At 35.6% G+C, this 26,589-nt stretch overlaps 1 protein-coding gene and 1 long non-coding RNA gene across 2 annotated transcripts; one reads left to right on the top strand and one right to left on the bottom strand.

Annotated features, from left to right (window-relative positions):
- Window positions 1-11,646: 11,646 nt before the first annotated feature.
- LOC143239569 (uncharacterized) lies at window positions 11,647-24,078 on the bottom strand. Its single transcript, XM_076480765.1, has 3 exons — window positions 23,840-24,078; window positions 13,449-13,541; window positions 11,647-12,034 (listed from the first exon to the last, which is right to left on the bottom strand). The coding sequence occupies exons 1-3, from the start codon at window positions 24,068-24,070 to the stop codon at window positions 12,020-12,022; spliced, it is 339 nt and encodes a 112-aa protein (XP_076336880.1). The 5' UTR covers window positions 24,071-24,078; the 3' UTR covers window positions 11,647-12,019.
- A 1,023-nt stretch (window positions 24,079-25,101) lies between these two features.
- LOC143239570 (uncharacterized) lies at window positions 25,102-26,147 on the top strand. The gene is made up of 2 exons (XR_013021242.1): window positions 25,102-25,716; window positions 25,947-26,147. It is a non-coding gene; the product is annotated as an uncharacterized LOC143239570 (long non-coding RNA).
- Window positions 26,148-26,589: the final 442 nt, after the last annotated feature.

Genomic DNA, 26,589 nt, shown 5'->3' with positions numbered 1-26,589 from the left:
ATCTAGTGGAAATTATATAAGCTCAGAATATCTATATAAAAACGTTTCAAAGTAATATTTAATTTAAAAAATCAAAGGCCTGAAAATTTTCAGGGTTCTTTTTTAACGAGATAGTCACTGTAATGGATTAGTTTCCGTCAACGACAGTAGAGGATGGAATCTTACAAGAACTTGAAAAGGGACTCAGTGATTCCTTAACAAATAAATGATGGATTTAAATTATTTTTTTCTTGGGAATTAGTATGCAATATTTGCTCATTTATTTGTTTCAGAGTGGCTGTATAAGAAGGCAGTTAATAAACAACGCTCAGCAACAATTTTTTTATATTACTGTCTGATTGTTTTGCTGTTATGCATAAAGCTACTCAATAGCTGGCTTCTGTGCTCTGCCCACCGCTGGTATCGAAACCCGGTTTCTAGCAGTGTAAGTCCATAGACATACCATTGTACCAGTGGTGGAAGGAACATTGTCTGACTGAATAGTTGGGTTCCAATGTCACATTTATAGTTTGCTCATGATCCCAGAACACCGAATGTTTTTTTCACGACGGCACAATATAAACCAGTTAGACCTCGGATTCAAAATCACAAAATGTTAACCACCAATCGAATTACATAACTAGGCCTAGGTGTAGGCTTTTTCAGTAGCCGAAATGTACATCTTTAATATAGGCGTGCTTCTAAGCTTTTTTGATCTAAGCGATAGTTCGTAAGTATCAGTTAGTAGGCCAAAGTATACATGCATGTATCGTGGCAACAAGATTACTCTGTGACTGCATGTTTACAGCTTTCAGGTTCACGTAATCAGAGATTACCAATTTGCAAAGTGAACAGTCCACATAAGTCAGGGGTTCCCAACCGGTGGGTCGCCTTGGCAGGGGAGTCGCGTAGCCTTGTTAGAAGTAGCTTGGGATAACATTAATTTTATTTCATCAATTACATTTTCATGCTCTTACATTTTTTTGTTTCGGTGCAAAGCAAAACGTGTGCTACGTTAGTTCAATGTCATTAAGTGATATTATGGGTGTATGTATGCGTGCCTGTGAGTGAATGTGTATGTGTCTGCAACTGTATGTATGTGTGTACTAGTGAGTAGCGAGTATGTGAGTGCACGCGCATGTACGTATGCTTGTGTGTCTGTTTAGCTGTGATTAAGTGTGTGTGTGCTCGCTGTCGACACGTGAGTCACATGTCCGTTGCTGATTGGTGGATGACGAATCGCGCGACTGGCCACGCTCCCTTCCCTCCCAATACTTACCCCATCATTACTCTATCTGCACCCCCCACAAGTAGTCAGTGTAAGATCTACAGTTGCCAAAGCGTTCATTATTCAACATTTTTATTTTATTTTAACAAGGAGATAAGTAAGCAGTAGAGGTGAGTTGTGTCCATGGCTAAACGGCGCAGATACTTAAAATTCTACCTCAACATTGGCTTTACCACTGTGTTCGCCAACGACGGCATCGAGAAACCACAGTGTGTTTTGTGCCATGCTGTCCTGAGTGCAGAGTCAATGAAACCATCAAAACTCAAGCGTCATCTCGAGACGAAACATCCAGAATACGCAAATAAGGGTTTGGATTTCTTCAAACGGCATGAACGGTGTCTTAAAAGCCAAAGGATCGATAGAAGTGGGTCGTTTCAGCAGCAGAGTGCAGCCGTAGTGGAAGCTTCATATGAGATTGCATTCGAAGTTGCTAAACAAAAAAAGCCTCAAACGATTGGAGAAACACTTCTTAAACCCTGCATGATGAAAGCAGTAAATCTTATTCTTGGAGAAGCCAGTGCAAAGAAGATGCAGCAAGTATCCCTGTCAAATAATACTATACAGAGGCGCATTTCTAAAATGTCTATGGATGTGAAGGAACAGATTTTGACTGAAATCAAGGGTTCCCCTTTGTTTTCCTTTCAGCTCGACGAGTCAACAGATGTAAGTTCATGTTCTCAGTTGCTTGTCTTCGTGAGATACATTAATTCAGGTGACATCAAAGACGATTTCTTATTCTGCAGTGCACTTGAAACCACAACAAAAGCTGATGATGTCATGGAAAAAGTTTCAAATTTTTTTCAAGACGAAGATCTTCAATGGGAAAACGTGTATGTGGTTTGTACGGACGTTGCATCGGCTATGCTGGGATCAAAATCAGGATTCCAGTCGAGAGTGAAGAAGCTAGCACCTCAAGCAAAGGGCATCCACTGCATGATTCACCGATATGCTCTCGCCAGTAAGACTCTCCCTGCCTCTCTGCAGGAAGTGCTTGAATCTGTAATCAAAATTGTAAATTATGTGAAGACTCAAGCACTCAACACTCGCTTATTCAAAGAACTATGCAAAGACATGAATGCTGACCACGAGGTCCTTCTCTTCTACACAGCAGTACGTTGGTTGTCGAAAGGAAACGTTATTAATCGTGTCTTTGAAATGAAAGATGAAATAAAGCTATTCCTGGAGACTCAAGAAAGGAAAGATCTTGTAGCTCACTTCGAAGATGAAGCATGGAATAAAATGGTTGCGTACCTAGCCGACATTTTTTGACCAGCTGAACAAGCTCAATTTGAAGCTTCAAGGAAGGGAAACACCTGTTTTCCTTTTTCAAGATAGTCTTCGGGCCTTTGTTTCCAAACTGCAGAACTGGCGTCGGAAAACCAATCTTGGAAACATCGCTATGTTTGAAAAACTTTGTGGAGTGACGAATGAGTATCAGATCCAACTGGATCAGTTCCTCAAGGATGAGATTACCGAACATCTTCAGTCTCTAGAAAAGGAAGTCGAGCGTTACTTCCCTGAGCTATCACAGGAACAGGAGGCCCTGGTAAGGAACCCATTTTGTACTGAACTTGATGTATCCAGCATCCCAGATGATATCCAAGATGAATTTCTGGATCTAAGGAACGACTCTTCAGCTCGTGATCTCTTCAAGGTGAAATCCGTGACTCAGTCCTGGTGCGCTATGTATCAGTCATACTCCAAAGTCAGCATGATAGCTTTACGTGTCCTTGTTCCATTTGCTTCTACCTACTTGTGTGAGGCAGGATTTTCCACTCTTGTCAATATAAAAACAAAGAATAGGAACAGATTGGATGTTGGAGATGACATGAGACTGGCTCTAACAAACGCTCGGCCACGAATTTCAAAGCTTGCTGCTGAAATGCAACATCAGGCATCTCATTAGCTGGGTTGGATAGCTGTTCAAACCTATGTTAATATTATTTTAAGAAATATATGTTCTTTTTGTGAATTCAGGTTGGACCAATGTGATTTAATTTGCTAATAAATAATTACAAATTTTTTAAATATTTTTCAGATGTTTCTTTCCCTCTCCTTCACAGAAAATAAAAGAAAAATTAAGCTGCTGATAGTAAGCCCTAAGTAGGGGGTCACATGGATTTCAAACTTTTAGGTAAGGGGTCGCGAGTGCCAAAAGGTTGGGAACCCCTGACATAAGTGGTTGCAAAATCATCCACACCCCCATCGGGTGTAAAAATTCTACGCCTCTGGTGGTAATAGTTTTATAGAACCATATGGTCCTTTTTTTTTTTCCGCATGCTAGTTTTCTAACACAATATGGTTTCAAAATATTTCAAATTTATCTTTTGATTCGTAAGAAATGGGCCCGGCATGGCCTAGCGCGTTAAGGCGTGCACTTAGTAATCTGAGGGTCGCGGGTTCGCGCCCGAGTCGCGCCAAAACATGCTCGCCCTCCCAGCCGTGGGGGCGTTATAATGTGACGGTCAATCCCACTTTTCGTTGGTAAAAGAGTAGCCCAAGAGTTGGCGGTGGGTGGTGATGACTAGCTGCCTTCCCTCTAGTCTTGCACTACTAAATTAGGGACGGCTAGCACAGATAGCCCTCGAGTAGCTTTGTGCGAAATTCCAAAACAAACAAACAAATAAGAAATATTTATATAAGGTTCTTTATCCCACGGTCTACTTTTCGTTGGTAAAAGAGTAGCCCAAGAGTTGGCGGTGGGTGGTGAGGGAGTCTTACACTACTAAATTAGGGACGGCTAGCACAGATAGCCCTCGAGTAGCTTTGTGCGAAATTCCAAAACAAACAAACAAATCGTAAGAAATATTTATATAAGGTTCTTTATAGATAGGTTTTCAAGCTAAAATTTTAAATATTATTTAATTTTGTTATTTAAACCTTCTTTGGTGATCATGTTTTTTCTATAATTGTAAATCAGTTGTTTTTCATTTGTTTTTAAAGCGTTAAGCTAAAATAACAGATATCTAATTAAAAAAGAAACGCAAACACGATGCTAACATCTAATATCCTCTTTTTTTATCAAAACAGTTTATTTGTTTGAAGTTAAGCACAAAGCTACACAGTTGACTATCTGTGCCATGCCTACTACCAGTATCGAAACCTGATTTCTAGCGCTGTAAGTCCATAAACATACTATCAAAAGAAACAGTATAAGTATATTTTTTAACATTAGGCCAATAAAACAATAATAATTTTATTTGGAGAATATATAAATGTCGTTTGCTGTTAATTATTAGGCACAAAGCTATGCCTACCGCGAGTGTCAAAACCCGATTTCAAGCGTATAAGCTCTGAGATTTATACTGAGCATCGGATGGTGGTGGTATAAATCTGATAAAAATGTTTTGTGATTGTGGCATTACTATAAAGGTTCCGTAAAACTTCTTAAATAACAGCAACATCGAGAAACTGTTCAAAATATTGCGTTATAAATCAATGAAAGGGAATTAGTTTCTGCAATGTTAAATTATGTATGTATATTTTCCATATTAAGTTATATATTATCTACATATATACTTTTTTGTAAATTTTATCATGTTGTAAGGCCATTTTACTACGTATTAGTGTGACTAGCAGCTGGCATGTTGAACTCCGGATCTGAGTTTTTGTAATTTCTGCCTCTTTACTGTAAAAACAAATTCCTTTCTTCTAAACAAGTTATGAGTGAGTTATTCTACCACATAGTGTTCACGAACTATCTTCCATCTTGTCCATTACTTCAAAATTAGTGCAGATAGCCCTTGAATAGGTTTTGGTGAAATTTATCAAAAAGAAAATATTTTATCGACGCCAAAATATACTTCACTAATAACAAATGTTTCGCACTTTTATATACTCCAAACTCTACCTATATATGGCCTCAGCAAACACCGAAGTATCTAATAATTAGAGTACTGACAGAAATGCAGTGAATGGAACTTAGATATTTAAATGGTTTCCCTGCTTCATAGCCATAGAATCAAGGCAACTGATGTGCCCTGTTTATGATCTTCTTTCATGTGAAAAATATTTCCCCGTTTATTTTAATGTACCCCAAACCTGGTGAGGATGTGTTTTTCAGGTTATATACTATTGTTATGATAAAATGTATTGGTGATGAAAACTAAGCCTACAGCAGACGTTCTGAGCAGTAAATTACCTTAACTGTGTCTTTGAGCTAATCTGCTTTAACTGTAATTTTATATAAGTAAAAATTATATAAATGAGATTAGAAATCTTAAAATAATTAGGAATTCCCTTTTCCTCATTTCATTATTTTGCTGACAGTTAGCCAGTATACTGAACACTTACTTAGACGGTTTCGAGAATTTCAGTTACAAAGGTTTGTGTTACTTACTTGTGTATACTTTCGTGCGATTCTCAGTCATTTCCGTCACAATAGCTCTCAAACTCCTCGATGCACCTTTAGCCTTGCAACTAAATAACTGGCGTGGCTGTCTTTTATGTTATAAGTCTGACTGGTCCCGAATATGCTTGCAAGACAACCAGGATAAAGCTGCATGTAGCTCGGAGTGTCGGGCGGTGAGGGGGTGGGAGATGCAGTATACTGTTAAGTAGACGAAACAAATAGGAAGACACAACAGTATAAACTAAAGTAACGTTCAGTACTTAATACAGACAGACGGAAGATAGCAAACCGTTCAGTACTTAATACAGACGGACGGAAGATAGCAAACCGTTCAGTACTTAACACAGACATAATATATCAAACCATTCAGTGCTTAACACAGACAGAATATATCAAACCATTCAGTGCTTAACACAGACAGAAGATATCAAACCATTCAGTACTTAATACAGACGGAAGATATCAAACCATTCAGTACTTAACAAAGACAGAAGATATCAAACCATTCAGTACTTAATAAAGACGGAAGACATCAAACCCTTCAGTACTTAATACAAACGTAAGACATCAAACCATTTAGTACTTAACACAGACAAACGGAAGATATCAAAGGGTCCTTCTTAGGGTCGTGGGTCAATGGACTTAATAGCAGAAATTTTTGATGCGAGAAAAACGGAGAACTTGAAGAAAACCACTTTCACTGGGTAGGTATCAAATCAAAAGAAAACCTGTCCGGTGCCCATAGTTGAAAAAGAGAAAGTATATTAGTATATATGTAAATTAGGCTTTTCTTAGGATTGTGATGCTGTTAATAGTGTTAAAGGGGGATATGCACTTAACCCATGGAGTAGGGGTGGAACGAGAGAAGCGAATACTATTTTATGTGTGTTTTTTGTTTGCGAACGTTTAAAATATCTGGTGACTAGTTTGGTGAGACGTTCTTTTAAAGCCGAGAATTGGGCTAAATTGGAAGTGTATAATTCAGGAGTCTTTGTGCTATTTTGATAGTTCTATTCTGTAGGTTTTGTAATCACTTGTTTAATTTGCCAGGCATTTTGCATGTACCGGGATTACTTTTTTTCACGAGAGGTATGAACTATTTTTTGTATATCATTATAGTGGTGTTGGTAGAGCATCCTTTGTTCTTGCCAGCAATTCGTTTCAGGTAAGTGACTCGTGTGCTGGCGCGGTTGATGATGTGATTTAAATGTTTGATCCGCTATAAATTAACTAAGAAGGTTAAACCTAAAAATTTGATCTTGTTAGTGAACTTGACAGGTGTGTTGTGAAGTGTGACTAAAAGTTTTTTAATTGTTTGTTGGACTTGTTTATCACAGTACGTTTTATTGTATATCAAAGAGTTAAACAAAAACTACTACTGCATGCAAACCTTTGACACTTGAACTTTGTAAAGAATATGTAGTTTCTGGAAAATAAAGATATTTTTAAGAAAACAATTAAAATACTTAGTTTTTGTATAATTCAGCTTCTAGTTTTTAATATCTTCGTACATAGTTTTAAAACTTCTCATTAAAATTTTTCTTTTAGAAAACTACAAGTTTTAATTTTGCTCTGATTTGAAAAGTACGACATGCAGTTTTACTGTATTTACAATTAGTGGCGTATGACATGAATACTTTTTTTTTACCACAATAAAATTATTAGCAAGCTGATTGTTTCAAATGGTAAGTCAGGAGGTTTTATTTAACATATGAAATAAGTTTTAAACCTGTTTTATATTATATATCTATTTTTCATCTGCCAAGATAAAACTTATATTTAATTATTGTTTTTCATGTTTAATTTCCATACATTGTTTGTTCGTTAAACTTTGTTTGAATTGGGCTTTGGAATTTTAACATTTCACTACAATTTTTGTCTTTAAGCTAAACACTTCAATCAGTGTTGTAGGAAAGAACTACAAAGTGGAAGTGCTTGGTTAGATATGGAGATTTTCCAATGAAAGATTGAAAGTAAAAGATATGTCAAAAACTAGATTATGTGCTGTCATAGGTAGCTTAATCTAGGGCAGCTTCTGGCATGCCCAAGAAGAATTAATATAATAATATAATTTACAATTGCTATTTAAGTCAAATATGTAAAACTTTGGTGCTACGGCACCCCAGGTCCAACACCTCATTTATTAAATGGTGGAAGATTTTCCAAGGGTCATATATATAATATATCATACTGAAAGTAGGTCATCTTTTACCCTTTGTGTCTTAGGCCTAAAACTGCATGCTTGGAAAGTTCTAAGTTCATAATCATGCTTATAATTTCTTTTTTAACACTGTTTTAGTACTAACAGAAAATCCTGTCAAAATTGACGGGAAACCATATTCTACCCAAACTTGAACACTTCATTATTTATTTAAAACTTTGCCGCCTTAAACAGACATAAGAAAAACCTTTTAGCTTCTAAAAACAAATATTTTCATGGGCAATATTTCCTTCATCTAAAGAGTGTCTCTTCCCAGCAACTATTCTTGTCCCAGCATTCATTGATCACAGTTATTTTGTAATCATAATACAAGTATTAGGCTAGGCCTAGATTTGCATTATTTACCTAAAATAGAGGTAATTTGCCACGTTGGATCTTTACAAGTCACTCTTTCGTTCATTATTTGTGGAGAAGCTGTGGAATAAGAGAAATTTGTTGTGTCATGCTTCTCAAGTCAACATCAGAACACAAGAGTGATAACGACGTCATTATTTTTTGTTTGGGCTGTTATGTATTATAATTTATTTGAGACGAGTCTCCAATTTATTACGTTACATATCTTGAGGTATCACTATTTCAAATAACCGGAAATTTGAATTTTGAAAGTAATTAAATGTTAATATGTATCAAATTTATGGTATTTCCCAACAAGATTGATATAAACAATTTTTTAACACTATTATATTTTAATATACAAACCAAAAAATAATACAATTTATAATAACGGTTGTTACTAAGAGTTATTACAAACGATGGTTTAGATACAAGAGTTTCACAAACTTACATACAATATTGAGTCTTAAATCCGGTCTTGAAATGAATCTTTTATTGACGTTTACGGAGAGCAAATTAATTTTTTGTTGATACAAATGTGCACTTCTTTTTATGGATGGCTAACTTTGAAGCACCAATAAGTTTTCATTGGCGACAATGTCTAACGTCCTCGTAGAACTACTGACTTTCGAAGTTAATTCACTGAAGATGAATAGTTTGTAATATTCAAAATCTGTAAATTTTCCAGGTCCAATTCTGTAGTATTCCAATTAATAGGCATTACTCACAATTATAGCTTCTGAGGTTTATAGCACACTGAATGCAGCTGACTAACAATAGTCTTTGTTTTTATGTGCGTCGGTTTTATAATCACACGAGATTCTTGAAATCTGAACAATGCTCGATCACGCTAGCGTTTTCGTAAAAAAAATATTGTTGATTCTTACTCTCAAGAACCTTCTACAAATTTACAGAACAGGCAGCACTTGCGCAATAAGCTTCCAACAATATACGTCACGTGCAAAAAAACTATACTGAAACAAAAGTAAGCAATGAAATAAATGCACAACAGTAAATTTGCTCCAGAGCTAAAAGCTTCGTTTTTAATTGAGGATGGATGGTATGTGAATAACGACCATTAATGATTACAAAGCGTGAGGTATAACAGGTGTAACGGATTCAGTAATATATACTTAGTTTAGTAATCGATGTTTGTTGTAGTTAAATATATATTTAAAAATGCATGTAACTTATATTGTTAAATGTGCACTGTGAAATTTCAGTCTATTCTCTAGATTTGTAGAAGATTTCAAGGGTAAGAACCAACAATGTGCTATATGTGTATGTAAGGTAGTAGTGATTGCCAGTAATATTTCTAACTGAACTATCGAGCACCTAGCCTTAAATTTATAAATCGACTCGCCAAGAAACAGTTTTACATTGTTGGTGTGCATCAGTTACTATACTATAAACTTCGTAAGTTATAACTGTGATTAACATAAATTAATTGTGAAACTACAGATAGTTGTCCAGGAACGTTTATAGATTTGGAACATTACAAACCGTTTAACCTCAGTGGATTGACTTTGGACGTTAGTATTTTTACAAGGATATCAGACATTTTCATCGGAGAAAGTTCAGCTTGTAAACACTGTGAGACCAGCCAAGAATAGAGAGCTAACTAGCTGGCTGTTAAGCGAATTGTTCGGATATAAACTTGAAATTCGTTCGCTCATCATAAACCATCGATAAAATACTCAGTTCCAGACCAGAGAGAAAACTTAATATTTTTTTCAGTTTGTAAAGCTTCTGCGTATAGATCAGTATTTGTAATAACCGTTTTTATAACTTGTATTGTTGTTTGTATATCAAACCGTATTTGTGTTAAGAAAGAAAATTGAGTGTATTAATCTTGTTGGCAAATATCATAAATTTGATACACATTGACAGTCGATTAACTTTTAAATTAGAATTAATATTTCCGGCCATTTCAAATCGTAATACATAACATAATAAGTCGGAGACTCGTCCGAGACAAATTATAATACATAATACAGGAGGCCCGTCATGGACAGGTTGGTTAAAGCGTTCGACTCGTAATCTGAGGGTCGCGGGTTCGAATCCCTGTCGTACCAAACATGCTCGCCCTTTCAGCCGTGGGGGCGTTATAATGTGATGGTCAGTCCCACTATTCTTTGGTAAAAGAGTAGCTCAACAGTTGACGGTGGGTGGTGATGACTAGCTGCCTTCCCTCTAGTCTTACACTGCTAAATTAGCGACGGCTAGCGCAGATAGCCTTCGAATAACTTAGCACGAAATTCAAACCAAACTGTAATTATTTTGTTAAAATTTGTTTGGATTTTTATCTCAGGGGCATTAGTACGAGTGTCGTGTATACTCACAAACAGAACTATTTTCGTTTGGACTAAAGTTATCCTATAATTATAATTTATATTTGAAACAGCAATAAACGTATAAAATTAAATAAATAATTTGAATTAACTAAATTTTAACTCCAAAGTTTGTTTTTTTCATGTGTGGAAAAGAATGAAAAGTCGTTTTATCTTACTTTTTAATTTCTTGATGTAATTTTGTTTGTTTTGAATTTCGCACAAAGCTACTCGAGGTCTATCTGCGCTAGCCGTCCCTAATTTAGCAGTTTAAAACTAGAGGTAAGGCAGCTAGTCATCACCACGCACTGCCAACCGTTGGGATACTCTTTTACCAACGAATAGTTGGATTGATCGTTATATTATAACGCCCCAACAGCTGAAAGAGCGAGCATGTTTGATGTGACGGGACTCGAACCCGCAGCTCTTGGATTATGAGCTGAGTGCCTTAACCACCGTACTGGGCTCGAACTCATTTGATGCGATAACATAAGAATATGAATTAGAAATAAGAAAGGTGGTGTAGGCAGCCATGAATAGGGAATCATATTTGTTTGACTCTCATGACTTGGGAGGAGGACGTCGAGATTGATAACTATATGTGTAGCTAGAAACACCCCCAGTCTGTAATGGTGGAAGCAAATAATTTATTAATTAATAATCTGTTTCAAATTTATTGCTTCCCAAGTGACGTATCTTAACCATTGCGACTTTTCATGCTAATCTAAGATCTTGATCCTGCAGTATGAAGTTTTGTTTTTGTTTTATAATTTTGGTCAAAGCATACAGTTTGGTTTGTTTTGAATTTCGCGCAAATTTAGCAGCGTAAGATTAGAGGGAAGGCAGCTAGTCGTCACCACCCACCGCCAACTCTTTTACCAACGAATAGTGGGATTGATTGAACATTATAACGCCCATACGGCTGAAAGGACGAGCATGTTCGATGCGATGGGGATTCGAACCCACTTCCCTCGGATTACGAGTCGAGCACATTAACCACCTGGCGATGCCGGGCCTGAAAAACGTTTGATAATGTTATTCATTAAAAGTAAGAAGATAATATATTTTAATAAAAACTTTAATACATATGCTAAAAATACAATCGGGTAAAGTTTTAAATTGTAATAGGTACCACAAAGTAATATTATTAGTAATATTGTTGTTAAGCGCAAAGCTATATAAGTGGCTATCTATCCTCAGCCCATTGTGGTTATCGAAGCCTGATTTATGAGTGTTGTCAGCCGTCAGACTTATCGCGAAGTCACGTGATAGAAGTAAACTAACGAAACAAAAAAAAAGTGAAAAAAAAACAATTTAAACCAGCAATAGTTAACGAAGTACATATCTAAATAAAACTTTTGGTATAATTTTCGAAATATTTCTTATTATTTGAAGTAATGTCAACCTTGTTTTTAGTCGAAAGGCCTCTGGATGTTCACCCATTTATAATAATAGTGGCTTGTTTTCTGAACATCTAGTAGCCTTGTCTTTCCTAACTTTGTCGAAAATGACGAAAATTAGTAGAAGGCCACCTTTTGAAAATAATCAGGAGATTACTATCGAACTAGCAAGATTTTAAATCAAAACAGTACAACACAAATTAATAGCTCGTATTATTCATCATTGGCCAATTTATGATTAAATCATACGTGAAAAAAAGGAGAAAAACTTCAATGTATTGTGTTACGTATTACAATTTCAAATAACCGGAACTTTGAGTTTAGAAGTTAATTGAATATTAATATGTATCAACTTTATGATATTTGCCAACAAGACTTATACATATAATTTTCTTTCTTTTTTTTTTTACAATAATATATTTTAATATACAAACAAAATATAATACAATATATAATAACGGTTATTACTAATAGTTATTACAAATTATGGTTTATATACAAGAGTTTTACAAACTTACAAACAATACTGATTCTTATATCCGGTCTAGGACTGAATATTTTATCGACGATCTATATCCACAACGAGCACATTAATTCTGAGTTAATATTGTCACACCTCACTTAAGCAAGCTAGCTAGCTTGGTTGGCCTCACACCCTAACAAGAAATTTCCGGCAAAATATTTAATGTCCTCGTACAAAAAAGTTGAACTTTTTATAATTTTCGAAATCTACAAACGTTTCTGGTCCAATTCTAAAGCATTCCACTTGCGTTAATCACAGTTATAGCTTCCGAGGCCTATAACACACTGACTGTAGCTGTCCAATAATATTCTTCTACTGTCTCAGGGCTAGATGTTTTTATTCGAATCAAGCGAGTTTCTAAAACGTTTAACAATGATCTAGCGCGTTTTTTAAAACAAATATTGTTGATTATCACCCTCAATAATCTTCTACAAAATACGAGAACAAACAGGACTTACTAAATGCACAGTGAAGAATATACGTTACACGCAAAAGAAACTATACTGAAACAAGCGTATGCATTAAAATAAATGTATAGTGGTAAATCCATTACAAAAGTATGAACTATTCAAAGGCCCAGCATAGCCAGGTGGTTAAGGCAACCTGAGGGTCGCGGATTCGAATCCCTGTCTCACCAAATATGCTCGTCCCTTCAGCCGTGGAGACGTTATAACGTTACGGTAAATCCCACTATTTGTTGGTAAAGAGTGACCCAAGAGTTGGTGGTGGGTGGTAATGTCTAGCTGCCTTCTTTCTAGTCTTACTATGCTAAATTATGGACGGCTAGTGCAGATAGTAGCCGTCGTGTAGCTTTGCGCGAAATTCAAAAACAAACATAAATATGCGAAAGAATAAATTGTAAACTGGAATATTAAAGTTGCATTCACACAAACATTCCCAAGTAAAGGAAAGGAAGATGAAATTGAACAGAAAGGGTTAGGAAACCATAGGGACAATAATGCCATGTGTTTCCACTAGGGGAGCCACTGTGGTATTTTTTCAACTTTTATTGAATGTACTTACAAATACTAGTTCTTGTATCAGCAAGATGGTTGTTCCTCTCCTAAGCCCACAGAACCCAGGAGATATCCACCAATAGAGGGACCTATAAAAGCTCTAAGAAAAGTAAATTAGAGTATTATGTTAGTGCAAATAGCAGTGGATATATGAAGTAAGAAAATAAAATACGTCAGATAAAATGATAAACTAAAACACAGGTTCCCACCTTCTTACCCCCAAACCCACATAAATGTGTTTACTAAACAAAGTCTTACAGATTCTATCCTCCTCGGATCAGTAATTCATCCTATATTAAAGTGAAATTGACTTAGATAAGTTGGCAAGTTACTTAAATTTTCAAGTAATTTGTTTTAATCGAACGTGTTATCATTTCTTTCTTTCTTCTTTTTACCTATATTATGAAACTCAACATTTACCGTCGTGGACTCTCTACAATGCTTATGTCTTCACGAGACATCAGATTTCTCGTGATTTATATGCGCGAATGTATTTATTACACATCAGATTCTCGCTTACTATAGAAATGCTAATAGTTTGAAACAGCAACAAAAGTTTTTTTTCTTTAGTTGTACATTTTTAAAATTATTTTTCATGTATTCATTGATATTAGCAATATCTTCCATCTCTTTTCACGTTATCATAAAGAATGTACTTAAGCCTGAGTTTTAACCATCTAGTTTAAACCAATTTTAAATAATAAATATTGTGTTTAGTCGTGCTTCCGTTGACGCAAACGCAAACTAACGTGGCAGGGGTTGAGTTTAGAGAGAGAGGAATCAGAAGAATTCATTCTCCAACTGGGGTGTTCAGTAACGTTGGGGTTCCTCTTCGTCCCCTTTCGTGGAAGGTTATTGAATTTAGCTGGGTTTGTTTAACTCTTTTTGGGTGAAGGAGTGAAGTTGGTCATAATATTGATGAGCGAGGCAATGGTAGCACCGGAGAAAACAGCCAGAACTAGTCCCGAAAGGCAGATGGCATAGTAAATGTGAACATAACCGCGAAACGACCCGATTCAGGGCATGGCAATAAAGTTGCCTTGGCTGGAATCTAAAAATTCAATGCCTAAGATTTTGCTGTGGGGGGGGATGGAAGTGCCCCGAGTAAAACCCACTTTCACAGGACAGGTGCCGAAAGATTTGTTTGTCCACCTTGACCTTCACTTTGTCACCTCTGCCCAGACATTTTCCAGTACATTTTCTCTGAAACTAAGAATTCCGTTAACGATTATTTAACTAAGTTCTTATAGAAACAGATATTTTTCTAAGTATTATTCAAAACGGTTTGTTACCTAAGTTTCATGTGAATACTGCTTTAAAAATCGTGAAAAGATATTGTTATTGTATTGTTGTTGTTTCTTTGTTGAAGGAAATCAAATGAAAATTTTAGAGTTGGAAGTCTATAAACTTATGGGGATTCTAAAGTTTTCAAGGTACAATGTCGTAATTAAACTTATATTGCAATGCGTAAATTTTCTAATTACCATTCAATATTGAGTATTCTTATAAACAATGAAGTATGGTCAAATGTTAATAATAGCGTCAGCATTTCCATAATGAATTCAGAATATTGATGTATAAACATTTTCCATACATTCGGTAAGATAGTAGCGTATTCAAGTGATATATTCGTCCACTGTTTAATTTCTCCAGAAATATTTGTTTACATCTATGGCCCATTGATGTAAGCTGAAAACTACGTCTAGATGTAGACATGGCCGGCTATAGCCCCTTTGAGGCAATATACCGTGATAATGGAGACCCCTTTCTTAGGGCGATTCAAACTTGACACTTCCTTTACAGGAGGACTGAGGCCCCTATGAGGCTGCATGGGTTGCACCCCCACCCCCACCCCCATCTAAATCAGGTATTAGATGTAGGTCACATTTTGTGGAATCTGGAATTGTTCTTTGAGCCCCTGGACAAGCGAAGACTTATATACTTCAAGGAATTTACAGCACCAATGTAAATGATGTATTTTTGCTTAACTTTGATAACTTCTTTTGGGCGCTAAAAGTTAATTTAAAATAGATGCTATCAGCAAGGTTACTTAAATATATATCCACACTATCAACGTAATCACGTGATTTGGTCCACCAATGGTGTTTAGACGTTTGGGACAAAGTCTCTACATTCCACCACTTCACAAAACAAGTATCTCAAATTTTAGTTCTGCATGTCTTCAGACATATAATTACCAATTTCCTTCAGAACAAGTCATCAAACTTTTCATCATTGCGGTAACAAAACTTAGCGTGGAATTAGCCATGAAAATTAGATCATCCGAATCTTATCTGATGCAGCAATGTTTTTTGTTTAGGTTTTTTCTTTTTGTCGTTTGTTTGTGTTTGTATATACAGTTCAATTCGATACTGGCTTTAATGCTCTCATCAAATTTTAATCAGGCCTACTTTTACTCTCACAGTGAAGTGCAAATCGAATGACGTATTTAGTCAGTCTTCTGGAAAACTCTTACCATATACTATTGTCAATAACTGATCACTGTTAGTAAAAACAAACAAACAAACAACAATAATGTTCAGCCTTACACGAACCTGGGCGTGAACATCTTTCAATTCCTACTTCTTCTCCACTGTGGAATACTGGTATTACCTGGTATTTTCTGGATCACTTTATCTTAATTTATCCAAATAATTTAACTCATTTAGTAACTTACCATACAAACTTACTCCACTGTGTGGAATAAATCTGGAATCCTTTTTCGAACTTTCAGGTGTTGTAATAACTTCATTTTTGGTGCATAATTTGCTAATACAATCCTTTATTTTTAAATACATATATATCAAAAGAGAAAAAAATAAATAATGCCCTCAACACATCCTAAAATTAAACGTAGGTAGATGGCACTAGTTTAGCGACTGTCATTTCGTTTTGTTTTTCTTTGTGTGAAATTTATTTTATCTTATTTTTTTCAGCTTAGAATTGTTCAATTTATCAGGGAAAGGCAGCCAATCAGCATCAATTTACTACCCCCTCCTTGTTCATGTTAAGGGATTGACTGCTTCTTTTATAACGCATTCAGAACTTAAAGTGCAGGAAATATTTTGTAGTATTGCACGGATTCCAACTTGGATCCCTTCCTGCGCAAAGAAATTACTGGATTTCAGTTATAATAGTATGATACTAATTACAATAGTACGGGGTGTAGCCTAACAAAATTATTAAACCAGGTAGAGAAATATTACGAGAAGAAAGATGTAAATTACGTTTGAGGTATTCAAACTCAGTATTTCCAGTATTTAATAATCTTATAGAGTCAATAACATTAGTGTTTGTTTGTAATTAAGCACAAAGCTGTCCACTACAGGTATCGAAAGACGGTTTCTGGCGTTGTTAAGTCAGCAGATATGCAGCTATGTCACTGCGGGGTCCGTTAATAATATATTGTTGCGTCATGCAGTGTTCGAAGTAAGTGTTTTTCATCATTATTTAACTCATGTAGTGCACACTGGTGTGCTGAAGGCGTGTTAATATTAGAAGTAAACGACCTTATAATTCCAAAATGTTTTTACTTAATTAGACACTCAAAAACTTCACATCTTCTGCAGAAGCTTTCACTAAAACACAAACTGGAACTTACAGTACAAAGTTTATTAATGAGGTTGTTTATTTCTAGTACTAATAAGTATTGCTGATGAAAATGTTAGTCATTTCAATTGCAAGGTGAAATTTTTATATGTGTAAATATTATTATTTCTCCAAAATACATTAAATGGCGTGTGTTTTCAGAAAGCAAAGCCACATTGAGCTATCTGTTGAGTCCACCGATATAGGAATCGAACCCCTAATTTTAGCGTTGTAAATCCGAAGACTTCACCGCTGTACCAGCGGTGGACTACCTCAGAGGGAAGTCCATCAACGTATTTTCCAAAGATTCTGCGAAATAAAGTTAACTTCGTTGTTACTTGTTGTAGCAGACCTTTCATTTAGCGCAAACTACACAAAGGCGAATCTGTTCTCTGCTCATCGTGGAGATTCGAACCTAAGATTTTAGCATTGTAAGTCTACAGACTTATCTATTACCTATCGGGTAAGTTTATCTCCCCCAAAAAGCTGTCCCTCGATGGGACAGCGGAAAGTCTTTGGATTTACAATGCTACAATTAGGGGCTTGATTCCCCTCGGCGGACACAGAAGATAACCTATTGCAGAGATGCCAACCATTATGATTTGAGCGTAATCATTACGATTTTGGTGTATACATTACGACTATACGCTCATACAGACAAATATTACGACTTGTTGCAAGTCCCAAATTATTATGTATTATATAGGCCTATACAATAAAGTGATAAATTGTTCCCCCAGGGCTTGAAAGAGGTGAAAAAAAAATTTCTAGTGAGATACAAATAAAGTTTTATAATAAATAAAATACATAGTCCAAATGGTTACTTGCGATAATCATGTTTATGCTTGAAATAATAAAAAATATTTGTATCTCCGACGTCTACCAATAGTTTGAGTGCGGTGCTTCTCCATATTGGGAACGTGGGGGAATCCATAGTTACGTCATCAGCGCTTGTCAGCCAATCAGCGCTCGCGAAGATTGGTATTTCTCGTTTTCTAAGCGGCATAGAAACACCAATGCGATCATTCACAAGTTGGAAAAAAAGAGGCCTCGTTCATCAGATTGTCTTGTTTCTGGCAAATCTAAAAGGACTAAAACTGTGAATCAAAAATTTAGGAAAGAGTATAGTGCAAAATATCCGGTCATTGCATTAAAAGTCAGTGACAGTCGTGCGTTTTGTACAATTTGTCACATCGATTTTTCTGTGGCGTATGGCGGGGTAAACGCTTGTTTCAGACATACAAAATCGGCATCTAACCAACAAAAGGCTGAGGGGAAGACAAAAACGATGCAGATAAAAATTCAGAATATGAAACCATAAATGCAGAAGTGATGTTCATGCAATTCGTTATTGCTCATAATTTACCCCTAGCTGTAGCCGATCATTCAGGACATCTATTCAGAAAAATGTTCCCAGACTCTGATATAGCGAAGAAATATGGCTGTGCTAGAACCAAAACTACAGCCATTGTACAAATGTTGGGTTGTGAAGATGACAAAATGATTTCAAGCATACTTTCTAACAGTGTTTACAGTTTAGCCACAGATGGATCCACAGACATGGATGACTCAAAACTGTATCCAGTGGTTGTACGATATCTGTACGGGTTCTGTCTACAATCATTACGCTCAGTCATTTGAAATAGTTGACATCTCTGCTATTGTGGCTTTGCTATAAGAATTCCTCTCAAAGAATGCTGTAGGTAATAAGGACTGGAAGACATTTTTGTAGAACATATTGAATGAAATACAACATCCGGACAAAATTAGAAGCGGAAATTTGAAACGATTAAGGAATGTGAGATTTTATATCCATTTTGTTAGAACTGGAATGTATTAATAGTAATGCTTCCACTAATATAAAATATGACTAACGCATTTTGTGTTGTATTGATGGAACATGAACAGCACGATGGAGAAAAAACAAGAACTGTATTTTGAATTAGTAAATAAAAAATAAAAACGCGTTTAACCATCGTGTCGTGATCCAAGAGGAGCAATTGTAAGTCTGAACCCTAAACTTTAAAATTGGATTTCGATACCCGCCATGAGCAGAGCACGGTAGCCCATAGTGCATCATTGAGCTTAACAACAAATAAACGATCTTATTGTACTAAACTGTTTTGTATAACACGACATTTTCTAAAAATATCCACAGAGATACTAAGACTTTTAGGCTATTAGCCAAAAACCTTATTCTATCCATATTATAGAAATCAAAACCCGTTTTATTTTTTCGATATTCAGACTCGTTAGAGAACCTTATTTGAAACATAATTTAAAATACAATTTTGTAGGCACCCTTGTTTTCCTCAATTCAGAAGACTTTCTTTTATATTGTTATATTGCAAAATAGAACAAGCTCTTGGATATGATGGCTTTAGTTGGACATCACTATTATCCTTAAATTTCCCTCATCCATTACTTTTATTCACTATAACGTGAACGATAAAAACTAGTGGGTTATAATTTACTGAGGGTTAATCACAATTTATAGAAAAGAAAACTTATCCCACTATTATAATATTAAATGTATTTAGATGCGAGAGATGGCGCCAACAGAGATGCAACAGGCACATTAATGTATATAATCTCACAATGAAAACCAACAATTCGATGGTGTAGTGACATCTGGTTGCGTTAAAATAAATAAATAAATAAAAAGCCTTCAACATTTCCCAGAGAAATTCAAAAAGCAAAGTGATTAGGACAGTTACAGTTTGAAACTCTGTATTCCAAGCAATATGGAGCAACGAGCTCATTCGCGAAGTGAAAACCATGTTTAATACGAAAAAAATATAGCTTACACTTCTGTTGAACAAAATTAGACGAATTAATTAACACAAAATAATATAAGCAAGTACTAGAGGGTAACGAAGGTAAACAAGATTCCAGCCAGATCTGGACATAAACGATTGCTTTCCCGAGAAAAATGGCCGAAAATTGCAGGAGACATATTCTATCAAACATATGTTAAGTACCTAGATGCAACTCCATTAGACTTTGGTCTACTAAGACATGGTTTCAGAAGCCATTGTCTACAATTGTACTCTACCTAAAAGTAAACTCTCCGTCCTTTACATAACTTTATCACAATAGATATTTATTACAATAGATATTCCAATTTCAGACAACAATGCGTGATCAAAGACGTTCAGAATATCTCCAAAGGTTTTTTTTTGTTTGTTTGTTTTTGAATTTCGCGCAAAGCTACACGAGGGCTATCTGCGTTAGCCGTTCCTAATTTTGCAGTGTAAGACTAGAGGGAAGGTAGCTAGTCATCACCATCCACCGCCAACTCTTGGGCTACTCTTTTACCAACGAATAGTGGGATTTATTGTAACTTTATAACGTCCCTATAGCTGAAAAGGCGAGCATGTTTAGTGCGACAGGGATTCGAACCCGCGACCCTCGGATTACGAGTCGAATGCCTTAACCACTTGGCCATGTCGGGCCATCTCCAAGGGCAACGTGAAATTTCAGTGATTGTTTTAATAAAGTGTGATTAACCCTCGCTATTACTAAACCTTAACACAATGAGGAACGTCATAATAAACTATCGTACGACTTTTTTCAGATATTGTTCACAGTCTAGAACTACACTAAAATATAAAACAGGGTCACAACCTAGTAAGAATAAGCAATGTCTTATACACTCAACTACAACAATTCTGGTATTAGTTTTCTGGATTTAAGATAAATATCCTAAACTGTTATAACCCGAATTCGTTAACAAAAAAAGCCTCTAATATAATTTAATAATTCATTTAAATGTCCCTACTTTGATTTAATAAAATTATCTAAAACCTTGGTGCAGCCAATCAACAACCAAACACAACATTCTTTAATAGTATGAAACAATGGAAATAAAGTACACAGTAAGTCTCAACTATATCAACAGAACCAATCACGTTAATATAACATTATTTTCAACAATAAAGTAATTCAGAAGATTAGTATTGGTCGATAAATCTTTAGACGACCAATCAGGGTCTGAATATATTTTACTTTCAACTATTTATAGGATTTAAAAACAAACACGATGAGCTAATGCTCCATGTTTTCTTTTTTCAATCAGTATTAATTTACAGAATTATGCATTTGATCCTCAGAAAGAGTCACGAGGATTGACGAAAACGTCACTTGTACGACCAACATTTAAAACGAACAGAAACTGTCCAAACAGCTTACTGGCCCACCTCAAATAATGCATTCTTCATTAACAAAATGAGTATGTTGTTTTCTTTCTCCCCTTTCACACTCTTTCGTTTCATTTTGGTTTGTTTTTAATTTCGCGCAAACCTACACGAGAGCTACCTCTGTTAGCCATCTCCAATTTAGCAGTGTAAGACTTGAGGGAAGGCAACTAGTCATCACCACCCACTGCCAATACTTGGTCTACTCTTTTACCAACGAATAGCGGGAATGGCCGTCACATTATAACGTTCCCACGGCTGAAAGAGCGAACATGTTTGGTGTGATGGAGATTCGAACCCACGACCCTCAGACTACCAGTCAAGTGCCTTAACGACCTGGCCATGCTAAGCCTCGAGAAAATAACGATCAAAGATTCATTTAGTTATACATAATCATAATTACCATGTTCGTTTTGTTTGATATTCTTACTGAATATTTTATAAAACGATTGTACTCTGCATTTTAAATTTTTCTACGTCATAGTGCATAAAAAATCACTTGTAATTTCAAAATAGCTCGACATGACCAGCTAGCTGGTTAGGGAGCTTGACTCGTAATCGGAGGGTCACGGGTTCGAATTCCCATCACCCAAAACATGCTCGCTCTTTCAGTCGTGAGTCCGTTGTAATGTGACGCTCAATCCCACTATTTGTTGGTAAAAGAATAACCCAAGAGTTTGCGGCGAGTGATGATAACTAGCTGTCTTTCGTCTTGTCTTACACTGCTAAATTAGGGACGGCTAGCGCAAATAGCCTTCATGTAGTTTTGCGCAAATTTCAAAAACAAAGGTGTAAGTTCAGAATAAAGAACCAGGGTTTTTAGTAATATAAGCCTTCAAACTTACCTCTGATCCACTGGGGGGGGGGGATTAAAGTTGAACGACCCAGTAAAATCGTGTGACCTAGTTGTAGCGTCTGTAATTAGTCGAACACAATGGATTATCTGTACTCTGTCAACCACGGGTAACTAAAGCCAGTTTCTAGCGTTGTAAGGTTGGAGACGTGCCGCTGTGCCACTAGAGGACGTGTTAGCAGTCAATTACAAAAATGGTAACAAGGTGATTAACTGCTTTAAGCCTCGAGAAATCATGAATGAAACTCGGGCACAATGATCCAATTAAAGTTTTCGAAAAAATATAGCAATGATATACAACTGTGTTATGAGACACATGATATATACGGTCTGTGGGGAGACAAAAATCCAAATATCTGAATTAAAACTTGTAGATTGTTAGGTTTATCACTTCAAGTGGTTCCACGTCATGTAGAACAAGAGGATAAGAATGTTCAATTAAAACCAGAAGTACTACAAGTTGCCCGAAAACTGGAGAGGCTAATAATACAGTAAGCTGGTAAATTCCGAACACTAAACCGTACTCGGTAGGTGTCGCTCTTTTCTTTTCTGCCTACATATTATAGTGAAAAAAAACCCACCAAAAACATCTTTCTGTAATGTAACAAAACAAATTTAAGTAGATCATTAGCCAAACGTTAATGTTTATACCTACTTAGACATTTATAATTAAAATTAAACTGTTTATTTAAGACTAAAAATTCTGTTTAATGTGTATTTGATATTTTCAACTTAAAAAGGCGCTTATGCAATAAAGATGTTAAGTGTCAAATAAAGAGAAAACTACGGTTCAGCAATAGCCATTCCTAATTTAGAACTACTAGCAGTTAATAGCAGATATTCTTTATCGAATAGCGGGAGTGACTGTCACGCTTACAACACCTTTACACCTGAAAGTGCGGGGCGTTTTCAGTAGCATATCCTGACTCGAATCTTGAATTCTCCTATCCGCAGCCCAACACTAATCACTAGGACAGGTTCAATTGATGCATGTATACAGTAGTTTTTCTAACAAGACAAGAGAAGTCAAATATACCCTCTATATTTATATATATTAAATCGAGCGCCTCTGTTTACGTACAAATTCAATGTTCTTTGTAAAACAAAGTTATAAACCTATCTTATTTCCTTTAAAAAACGTTTCTGAAGTTTTCCATTAAAGTAATATACTTACAAATAAATTTTACATCAAAATTTATCCTAATAAGAATCCTAATAGATGGTTAATACAATTTTTCCAAAAATACTTTTACCGGCTCTAAAACGTGCGCCTTATTGCACGTTTCATAGGCAGGATATACCAAACGTTCTTTGCTTTATCACAAAGCTAAACAATGGGGTGTCTGGGTAATCAAACCACATATTTTAGAATTTATTGTCTGCAGACTTACCGGTGAGCAACTAGGTAATTTACCAAACACACGATATCATTGTGGAATAAAAGCTGTGGTATTAAAATCTTGTGAAGTCTGTGGTTTTGAACTTAATTGACCGTTAGTTATCTCTGTCAAAAGTGCAGCCATTACAATCGTTTGTTTGTGAATTTCGCGCTTAGCTACACGGGGGTTATTCACATTAGCCGTCTCTAATTTAGTAGTGTAAGACTAGAGGGAAGGCAGCTAGTCATCACCATCTACCGTCATCTCATGGACTGATACGAGAAATTGTGGATGGAAATGGTTCAGAATTCTTGGTGTGAGAGACGAATCTTTGCTTGCAGGACACTACAAAACGTGTACTGACGTATACAATGGAACTTACCTCTTGCGGGAAAAATGGTGCCTGAATGGCAAACAGTGCACCAACGCAGAAATTGATGAACCCGTGTAAAGCTAGTAAAAGCCACTGCGATCTGTTAAACTTTGTCCGAGGGAGTTCTTCGACGATCTTTGTGGTATGAGTTGGGTAAAATGACATTACTGGACCATCTGAACAGCTCAGGTTTGTAAACTTAAGCTGACATTTTGGTGGATTCTTGTTTTGTATTCCCATATTGTTCGATTACTAAGAAAATAATAATAATAATATTATATCATGTATTCTCAGTTTATCTAAAGTATGTAAATACAGGAACATAAAGTGGGCCATAATTATCATAATGCTTTCTGTTAATCACTCCAAAACTAAATCTATTAAGGTTCTTTGCATAAAACTTTAGCTAAGTAAAGTTCCTATTAAAGTAGGATTCCACGCCTCTTACCGGCTTAGCGGAATATCTAAAAAGTATAAAGTCAAACATCGAGTTTCTATACTCGTGGAAGACAAGCTGTGTAATCCATTGTGTAACGAAACTAGGTTTTTAGTATTAAACACTTTCAGGCTTGCTCCTGAAGGTGGGGAAATTTTTTATAGAGGGGTGGATACTTTCATTTATGAGAATAACAAGTGGAAAAAATGTTTATAATGTATTTCAAAAAAGTAGTTGGCTGGCTTAAAAGAATTTAGAAGGTATTCTTTGAGTGTTAATTGTAACAGACGAAGATTGGAAAATAGATCTGACAGAAAGTGTATATACCTGAAACACACGCCACAAAGCTGGAAAAACTAATATCATACTGACCTCTTCCTAGCCTATTATTTTGTCTTTATAGCACCAGGTTATCATATTCAATGTCAAATCATCGCTTTGTTCATGATAAGTAATACTTCGTACTATTGTTGTGAATAATTATTTCATCATTGAACACTTTGTATGTAGCCAGAACAATAGAATTAGTGTCAAACTCTACTTAACACACAGAAATAACTTTATTCATTTCTTATATATTTATAGATAACTGAGCTAGCTTTTTTATATATATTTGTGTTTGTGAAATTTCTATAAATAACATTTACGTTGCACAATAATATTTATTTATTTTCTTCTTCTTTTTTTAAATATTAACAACACCCCTAGTGGCTCAGCGGTAAATCTGTTAGCTTATATCGTCAAAAGCGAGGTTTGATACTCATGATAGGCACAGCACAGATAGTTTGTTTTGTTTGTTTTAAAAGCACAAAGCAACACAGTAGACTGCCTGTGGTTCAGTGGTAAATCCGCAGGCTTAATTAAGACTCTAAGAACTAGGTTGCGATTATTCGTGGTGGGGCACAACGCAGATAATTTGGTTTGATAGTTGTCAAGCGCAAAAACACGCAACTGATTATCTGTTCCATTCCCACCAAGAATATGAAAACCCGAATTTTATCGTTTTAAACCTGCAGAATTAACGCTAAACCTGAGCCACAGGAGGTCGCACTGATAGCTGATTGGGAAAAATTACCAGTAACACAAAGTAGTCGTACATCCTCTTCGCATGAGAAGATCGTACAAATGTAATTTTGTAGACGTAAATATCTGTGTTTGAAGTACAATGTGATCATAAAAAAGTAATGAATTAATATATTACGTTCGCGGTTTAATACGGATTTTACAATAGCCGATTAACAAAAAATACATTGTAACAAACGTAATATTAAACCCGCGTTGAAGGTAATATACAAATTCTAAGAGATACAGTTTGAAATAACACTAAAACAAGAATGTACTGTTACGCCTCATACATCAAGCGCTGTCACAAGACTATGAGGGAAAACAACGTAGTTTTGGAAGCAAAATCAATATTGTGTGTTGATGTATACAGGTTACAGTGATTTATGTGAGTAAACTTTATTTTATTTTTTATTTTTAGTAGTATTTTGGAAACTATCTTGTTGTTATAATTCTACTAATTGTAAACTTTCTTATTTGTCCTTGGCATCGTTACTGGTTTCTCAAACATTATTATGTTACTTTGTCTTTAAGCCATAAATACATTATTTAATTAAGAATTTTTAGTCCAGCTTAATATGGAAAAATTTAATTACATATTTTGTTACTCACTTTTAGGGAAATACTTAGCCATTTATGAATGGCAGTGGAAGAAATCTGGGAGATCACTTCCTTCTAGATTTATGTAGAGGGAGCAGGTGTGAGTGATAGCAATCGCCCTCAAGCGGAGGAGCTGAGTTCTTATGTCATCCAAAGGAATAATTTATTTTTATTCGTCAAAATTACTGATAAATAAATAAACGTATATATATGTCTATATTGTATATATTTTCGCTAGTTACTCAATATCAACCTCTGTCATGTGTGATTTCAAGTTCGTCGAAACTCGCTCTCCCCTGGCACAAATATGCATGTTCTTAGGGCACTTGGCAGCGCTAAGTGACTCCACATATTCCATGAGAATATCATATAATTTTAAATTTCGCGCAGTACCACTAATGATCATAATTAAAGACCATTGTGATTATTACTGAAGTCCATTCTGCCGATGTTTTGGAAAGGCTAGATTCAAGGTTTGTTCTAATAAATGTTTTTAGTAAAAACGCTACAGTTAAGTTTGGTTTAGATGTTGTTAAGCACAAGTCTATACAATAGGTTCTCTATACTCTGCCCATTATGGGTATTGAAACTTAATTTTTAAGAGTCGTAGTTTTGTTTGTTTTAAATTACGCGCAAAGCTACTCGAGAGTTATCTGCGCTA

Source organism: Tachypleus tridentatus, chromosome 13 (genome assembly GCF_004210375.1).
Source record: "Tachypleus tridentatus isolate NWPU-2018 chromosome 13, ASM421037v1, whole genome shotgun sequence".
NCBI classification, from domain to species: Eukaryota; Metazoa; Arthropoda; class Merostomata; order Xiphosura; family Limulidae; genus Tachypleus; species Tachypleus tridentatus.
Note: the sequence above shows the minus strand (reverse complement) of the source record. Positions and strands in the feature narration are given on the sequence as shown.

Coding starts and splice junctions, on each gene's coding strand:
- LOC143239569 (XM_076480765.1), bottom strand. CDS start 24,070: ATGGGAATACAAAACAAGAATCCACCAAAATGTCAGCTTAAGTTTACA. Junction 13,542..23,839: donor CACCATTTTTCCCGCAAGAG/GTAAGTTCCATT, acceptor TACTTTTCTTAG/AGCTTTTATAGGTCCCTCTA.